Source organism: Channa argus, chromosome 16, assembly GCF_033026475.1.
Source record: "Channa argus isolate prfri chromosome 16, Channa argus male v1.0, whole genome shotgun sequence".
Classification (NCBI taxonomy): Eukaryota; Metazoa; Chordata; class Actinopteri; order Anabantiformes; family Channidae; genus Channa; species Channa argus.
This window is the reverse complement of record NC_090212.1, coordinates 18,079,564-18,087,452: the sequence shown is the minus strand read 5'-3', so window position 1 is coordinate 18,087,452 and position 7,889 is coordinate 18,079,564. Positions and strand designations below refer to the sequence as shown.

The 7,889-nt window shown below is 37.2% G+C and overlaps 1 protein-coding gene across 2 annotated transcripts; it reads right to left on the bottom strand.

The window, feature by feature from the left end:
* Window positions 1–3,129: 3,129 nt before the first annotated feature.
* Window positions 3,130–7,480, bottom strand: cox16 (cytochrome c oxidase assembly factor COX16). Of its 2 annotated transcripts, XM_067479270.1 has the most exons (4): window positions 7,321–7,480; window positions 6,487–6,564; window positions 4,541–4,609; window positions 3,130–3,679 (listed from the first exon to the last, which is right to left on the bottom strand). In XM_067479270.1, exons 1-4 carry the CDS (start codon window positions 7,378–7,380, stop codon window positions 3,566–3,568), a joined length of 321 nt encoding a protein of 106 aa, XP_067335371.1. In that variant the 5' UTR covers window positions 7,381–7,480; the 3' UTR covers window positions 3,130–3,565. The 2 variants fall into 2 exon arrangements, with proteins under 2 accessions (XP_067335371.1, XP_067335372.1); XM_067479271.1 differs by lacking the exon at window positions 6,487–6,564 and having other exon boundaries at window positions 7,321–7,477.
* Window positions 7,481–7,889: the final 409 nt, after the last annotated feature.

Genomic DNA, 7,889 nt, shown 5'->3' with positions numbered 1-7,889 from the left:
ACTAAGTCTGTTGTACATGTTACTTGGACTTCATTAGTTCTCTAGCTCGTGGAACGTCTTAGGAAATATTAAATTTGATTTCCCCCCCCCCCCCCCCCTTTTTTTTTTTAGCCTCGTCCATGTATATTTAATTACATTTTCCTTCATTCTCAAATAAAATATTAAATAGCACGTGAAGGGGTGGGACTTTTTCCGATTAGTACTCCAGCTCATCGTGCTTCCTAACAGCATGTTAGGCCCAACAGACTGACCCACTTTGTCCTCTGACGACTACCCCTGTTTTCTATCTCCATAACAAAACATATCTGTTGCTTCAGCACTCTGCTTCACCGATTTTAGAGTGGGCTTTAGGAAGAAGCTGCAAAGGAGTGGTTTGGAACAATTACTGTACTGCGGTTATAAACGAGAGTACACACATGAAGGGTGCTGTCCCTGTCTCTTTTCTAATGTGTCTCAATGTGTCACTAATCAGGGGACTTAGTGTAAATGTGCTTACATTGTGGCTTCCTTTGCCGATAATCTGAGACAAAAAATTCCCTCAACTGTAAACTGCACATTGACTGAGTTTGGTTTTGTGTAGCATTTGTTTGAAGAATTCATGTGACTGTTTTTAAAATCATTCTGACAGGACGTCCTCAGACTGATGGAGCATTTCAGGTGTAAAACTGATGAGTTACAGTTGGTTGTCTCACAACAGTAACTGGCTGAAGGTCACATTTTATACACTTCCTCCAACACATTTACTGCCAGCTTTTTTAGAGAACAAAACGTGGTTAAAACCTCCTCATTGACACTTTGTCAAACTGAAAGTTTGCTTTCAGCGGGGGGCAATTAAAACCTCTACAGTAAATGTCAGAAAACTGCATTAAATCTTAGATGACACAAATCCCAAGAAATACTTATACTGCGTAACTTTGTTGCACTGGTGAGCCAAGTTAACTGAATTTTGTGCATATAACTCTGAACACACATCAGCATGTGAATTAAATTAAAAAATATAAAACATCAATTAAAACCCACTAACACAGTGCGAGTTGCACCATAATTCCTCGTTAACCTGTAACCTGCATCTACACAGAAAAGGTCAGAGGCTGCCACCAGGTGCTGATAGGTGTTCAATGCTGTGCTCTGAACAGTTTTGATTTATATTAAAATCCTGATCACGTGCTACTTTATTAGTAACAATTCTTATTGTTCATAATGCAACCCTGAGTTTTACTTCAACTGTGCTGAGGTACAAAATGGAGGAGTACTTAAACTAAACTTAGTACTTAAACATTTGCTTGTTTAATATTTGATTGTGATATGTCACAACAATGGATATCTGTTATCTATATCTATCTTATTATATACTTTCTGTGTCTATTATTTACAGTTAATGGGTTCTATTTTTTAGATTTTAATGGTAAATTGTGAGAAGAGCTTATAAAATTATAAACTGAAATAATTAGTCATATGATCCACCATAGTGTTAATGCTGAGTAATGGATATGTTGTACACTCTGCGGCTGACCTTAAAAAAAAAAAAAAAGGTCCATTGATAAACTCCAAACAGTGTTTCCAGCTTCTAAAATGTGCGACTTTTCCTTTTAGTAATTTAAAGTATGTATATTTTTTTTAATCTTTTGACATTTACAGTCTATTTTCCCAATAACACCTCAATGAAAGAGTAAAGATACTGCAAATAAATACAAGCACCAAGCGGTTTCTGGCTTTAGGCTTAATTTCAAAACGTTACACATGATAATTCGAAGTTGTCGTTTCTTTGTCACCTATGCCTCCTCCTGAAGATGGTTTTGAAGTAAAGCAAAAAGCTGGAAACTGCTAGAACACTTTTGTCTTTTTTTGGAGTACTTTTATTCTTGTGTATAAAAAATATTGGTGAATCTCCTACATTTTACAGTTTATTAATTTTCCTAACATTTTTAATACATGACATCTACTATTAATGTGCTTTAGGAAAAGGTCCGAGTATTTCTTTCACTACTGCTTTCATTTGGGCACTTTTCCTATGTTTTCCCAGTAATACTTCTATACTTTTACTTAGGCTTTTGAATGCAGGACCTTTTCTTGTAGCTGACCATATTCAAATGATGCCATTGCTACTTCAACACCACTGCAGCGAACCTTACAGTAAAGTATAATCCGGATCTTCTAAAGTACAGTTCGGGTTTACTTATTGACTGTCTCACTTCTCAAACTCAGAATTTCTTCTTTCCCACAGTTAGAAACAGCAGCGTCCGTGCTGTGGTTTAGATTTTCAGACAGCGAATATCTAATCAAAAACAGCCCAGGGGCAGCCTGTGGAGCATCCATAATAAGTATATGATTCACTTCTAAGATTACAGATGCACAAACATGTGGCTACTCTAAATTTAGAGAGGCCTCTTCAGAAACACCAGACATTTTCTTTATCAGCACACAGAACCAGACAAGAAAGCTTTGATGTGATCATCTGTTAATCCTGCGACAAATTGCTTGATTGCTCTGATTTACCATTCAGACGTGTTCGGTGGATTAGAGGTGATTGATACTTCATGGCAGCTCTGCTTCATACATGGCAGCACTCGAAACAACATTCCCGTGCCTGAAAGAATATTCTTCACATACAAGATGTTATTTGTGCCCCATAAATATGTGTCTGAGACACCCTGGGTATGGAGGTGACTCAAAATTCAAAAAATGCGATTATTGAAAATGCATCCCAAAACATTTTCATACAAGCCTCGAAACCTGATGAGTATTCATTACATCCTATTCTACTAGCCGAATGAGGTGAGGCAGTACATACATCATCTATCACTTGCCTAACATTATTATACATACCAAACTGAAAAGATTGCAATCATGCAGCTAAAATCATGTTCTTTTGTTTTGCAGGACTAAAAAAAGAGCTAAAAGGTAATACTATTTTCATTATAAATGTAATAAATCCACCGCAGTGCAAAGTAATAACTGTCAGAAAAACAGATTACTGTCGAGACATATAAAGCCTGAGGAAACGTTGGGCTGTGGTGTTATTTATGCTTTTATACTTTCACCTGGTAAATCAATGTGATGCTGGTGTAAACAAAGCCTCACCGCATCTACAAGCTTTTGTCAAAAATAAAATGAAAGTAAAAGTAACAATCTGGATCAATAGTTCTAATTTATTGAGACATGGAAATCACATCGATGTATTTTCCTCCACGTTTTGTCTGTGGCAGTTGGTGAACAGGATTTGGATGTGCCACCTACTGGTTGTTTATGACCAACTCATGATCGGAGTGGAGACCTAATATATTTGCGTATAAAACTCAACATACATTTCTTAACATTTAAGACTAACGTTGAACCTATTGCAAGTTTTCAAACTCCTGTGATCAAACTTTAAACATGGCAAGTTGTAGGGACCACAACGATGCACATTTTTAAAAGTTTAAAGCCGAGGCCACACAAGCTGAATCCGTTGCAGCATCTGGAATAATTGGGTCTCAGAGGCGTCTTTGCCACAGACTCTGTACATTCGTGTCTGATCCGTCCCTGCAGTGTGCGAGATGTCTGCTCTGCCCAGTGTCCCCAGGCCTCAGTCTTTTTTGTTCTGCTTGGATCTCTGCTGCTCTTGAAGCTCTCTGGAGTCTTCCCAGGGACGAGGACCACGGATGTTTTTCCAGCTTTCTAAATTCAACTCCTTAATCTTCTGCACAGAATAAATAACGGCAGACAAGGTTTATACTTCAGGCAGTCAGTGATCCTGTTTTTTAATATTCAAGGCCTTTTTAACTGTCCTGAGTGCAAAAAAGTTTGCCCGATCACTAGAGATTATTTCGAAATCAATTTATAATTGTTTTCTCAATATACCCGATTTACTTTGAAATGGCCAGATGTAGAGATTTTTCACCAAATGGTTTGGTAAATAAAACACATGAGAAAATGTAAGTACAAAAGTCAATTCTTCCACTTAATTTAAAAAAAGCAAAACACAAAAGGAAAAAAATATTAAAAAAATGGCTTCATGCAGGCTAGGACAGTAAAAAAATTTAAGGTTATAAATGCATCTTCACATGTGTGTATGGTTTCAACCTCTTTTTTGGTAGAAGTGTTGTATCTTGAGTGTAATTATAATATAATTTATTTTGTTAAAATTAGTTATTTTTTTGTTAGGATGGAAAACAAAGCCTTTAAAATTGTGTGTAAAGCAACACCTGACAAAACCTTAAAAAAAAAAAGAAAAAAAAAAAGCATCCTGACGAACTTAAGGTTAGTTTCTCTTTAAAACACCACCACAGCGATCACGATAGCTAAGCGGGCACTTAAACATCAGGACTGGACACCTAATGTTGCTAATGGTCTCGCTGTATGTCAATCATTGCATCAATCATACTAATTTTTTTTTTTTATGTTACCATAGTAACAAAAGAGAAAATGATTCCTGTTAAGGGAGAAATGTATGAAAATACACACTGTTAATCAGCACCACTTTCTTGTAGAGAGACTACACCAGTTCCTTTCTTTCATCTACTCTTTCCCCCCTTAAGGTCTCCAGCAGGTCTCTCCTTACCTCATACTCCTGCTCCAGCATGACTGTCTGCTTCTCCACGTCCACTTTGGACTCCAGTGAAGGATCCAGCTGGGACAGAGAGGGGAAGCAAAGAAGAAATGTAACATAAAGGGGCTTTCTGGCTTTTTTGCAACAACAATGAAAATCGAAACAAATCAAGGACAGTAGATGATGGGAAGAAAGGCCAAGATGAAAATGGGCTACTTGTCCGAGAAGCCCTTTGCATGGTATCCCCTCTTAGTTTTGCATTATTACTTTAACATATAAATGATGGCTTTCGCAGAAATGACATAGTTGTTAAAGTCTAACCTCATGAACAAAAAGCAAACATTTCTGCAAATCTACAGGGAGGATCCACTTTATCCTCTTTTACTTTGCAAGGTATTGTGGTTGAATTGGCAAAACATCACCAGCTTTAGTAAAATGAAAACATTCTGTGCCAGAGGATTTGAGGAGAGAGACTTGGGTCCAGTGGAGCTATATGGGTTTTGCAATTCAAATTGATTTTGCCCAAGAATTGGACTGAAATTAATTCCATTCTGAATCATTACTTTTAATGAGTTCTAATATTTCATGACAAAAATGTCGCAGTTACTGGGGTGACTGATGAGTTTCATAGTTCCAGGATTGATTTTTAATTAGGCCTGCATTAACACAGAAAATAAATAATGTATCGAATATTTTGTAGCCTTCAGAGCAGAGAATTACCAACCTAACTACTTACTATGAGACTTAGTATCGAGGTTTTACTAGCTTGAGCTGGGAGCATTCAGAGGTGAGAAAAACTCCCAGAACCTAGACAGGGAAAAGAAAAGGCCTTGAAGTTGATCTCTGCCTCTGGGCTAAATTAAATCATTGAAGTGAAAATGTAAATTGAATCACACTCTCACTGGTTTACTCTTAGACAGTAGTTGTAATGATTTGAATGAGCATACGGAACAGAAAATGAGAATCTGCTAATAACAGCCCAAACTAAGAACTGGATAACCTGACAACTGTTTAGATATTCAATGCATTAAATTACATGTGCACATACATGCTGAGCATATTTGAGGGAACTCTCCACAGGCCTTGTCAGGAGAGACTGGTTAGCGTGTGCAGCTGCACAGGCCGGGTGCCAGGGGCATGATGCCCCCCCTCCAGTACCATAGTGCTGCCTCACGTTCACAGTAATAAGAAAAGATGCATCTGCCATCTGGCTCCCACCCAGATGACATGCATCTGTGTTTGTCAAGAGTAAAATAGCACAAAACAGCTCCTTGCCCTCACAGCCAGCTCATCAGATTGTAATGACTTCTAATAAAGGGCCAGTCTTCTGTCATTTTAATGAATTGGGTCTGTCACTTAATGAATTATTATAGCTTGTGCTCACTTCTTGCTCTCGTACTGACTCACTCTAAATGGGTTAGAAAAGCCTGCCAGTGATGTATGTCTGCAGTGTCTTTCTGAAATGGCAGAACGTGTCACTCAAATCCCATAAGAGTCTAATGTACCATACTGAACTGTGACAATCCGGCAGGCCATGGACATGTAGACACATCTCTACATGAGAACTATTTTTACACTGCATAATCATAATAAATGGTCACACCCAGATGCAGTTATAATTCTAACCACTGAGAGGAGCACAGGCACACTGGCTGCAGAGTGTGTTCCAGACTGCTGACCTGACCTTTTGAGCATTTGACTGGTGTGTCTGTAACAGGGGTTCTCAACCCTGGTCCTCAAGTGCCACTGTCCTGCTTGTTACATCTTCCAGCTTGTGCTTGACAGAACACATCTGATCCAGGTAATCATCAGTTGCTTGGGGAGGGATAGTTGGAAAACAATCGGGGCAGTGACATTCATGGACCAGGGTTGCCTACCCCTGCTCTATGAGGATTTGGAGTTCAAAGCTGTTTTACTATCATGTTTATTAAGTGCCTCTTGACCGGATATGTACAAACCTTTTTCCTGAGCTTCTGGGCATCATAACGAATTTGTGTAAACTCCCGCAGGCCAAAGGAACCTCCAACTACCAGCAACTAAAATTTAAAAAAAAGCTGGGATTTTGTTAACTTGGTTAAATACTTTATCAGTGAAAAGTGAGAAGTTATACATGCTAAATTATGAAATTATAACAAATCTAGGAAGACTGTGTCCAAGTCCCTAATTATTTATAAAACAATTTTCCTGATAAATCAATGAAGCTTATATAGTTTTGTCTACAAAATTCCAGGAAGTAATGGATATGAAAAATTACTGCACTGGTGTGACAAGTTCATAAACTCCACTGTGACTAACAAAGTAAAAACTCTAATATGTTGAGTTTGGTATCATAAGTTTAAAAAAAATCAGTTATCAACTACTTACATTTAGTAGTGTGTCATTTAGTAATGATTATGGTGAATCCCCTTTGATACAGAAATCATGTTCTTTAACAAACGACCAATTATCATATGAGACCCCTCAAACATGTTGCATTTTTGTTTCAAATATGACAAACAACAATTATATGTTTATTATGATAAACTAACCAATTAATTGACTCATTGCTGGACCATTGTGAAATTGTAACCTGCTAAATATGGTAAATTAAGGAACAGGAACAATCTTGCTTTAAAACACGGTCTCAATTTAATCAAGGAGGGTAAAACTGATTATATGTCATCTAAATATGACTTTACGATAATATGAAAAAACATCGATATTACTCATAAAGCTGTTAACTTGCCAGCAGAAGGCTGAGCTAACATAAGTGCTTCGTTTCAAATTTAAACCTTAATATAAATGTTACTTACAAGCATAGGGACTCCATATTTAGCCGTTTTGTTTTTCCGCAGTGCCTTTAAGCTGAACATGATTCATTTCTCCAGTTACAAGCCCATTTTTACAAACATCAGTAGGTCAAATCAACGGAACCACACTTCCTGAATTGGTACGACGCGCTAAAGTGTCCGTAGCGTTGCGAAATTGCGGGCAGGGTTCCGCTGTATCTTTGTATCAGGAATAGCTGCGACAAACGTGATATTTTTTGTTACATAACTTGGTACCAGTGCAGGCTGTGCTAAACTCTCTCATGTTTATGTTTTTTTTGTGATATTTAAGTAATAAATGTTAAGTATTTAAGTTTGGATCGCACCCTGAATTTAAAAAATCCATTAAGATATGAAATAACATTTAAATATAATTTAGCTATATTCAGATATATTAGGAGTTCACTTAAATTAAAGCTGTGTAATAATGGAATTATATTTTCTAACCATGTGTGTGTGTAGTTGTGGTGGAGCCAGGGTATAATATTTGTAATGTAGGTGTTATTGTATGTTATTTTAAGATTAAGAGTATTTCCTTGTTTATTGTGTGTTTT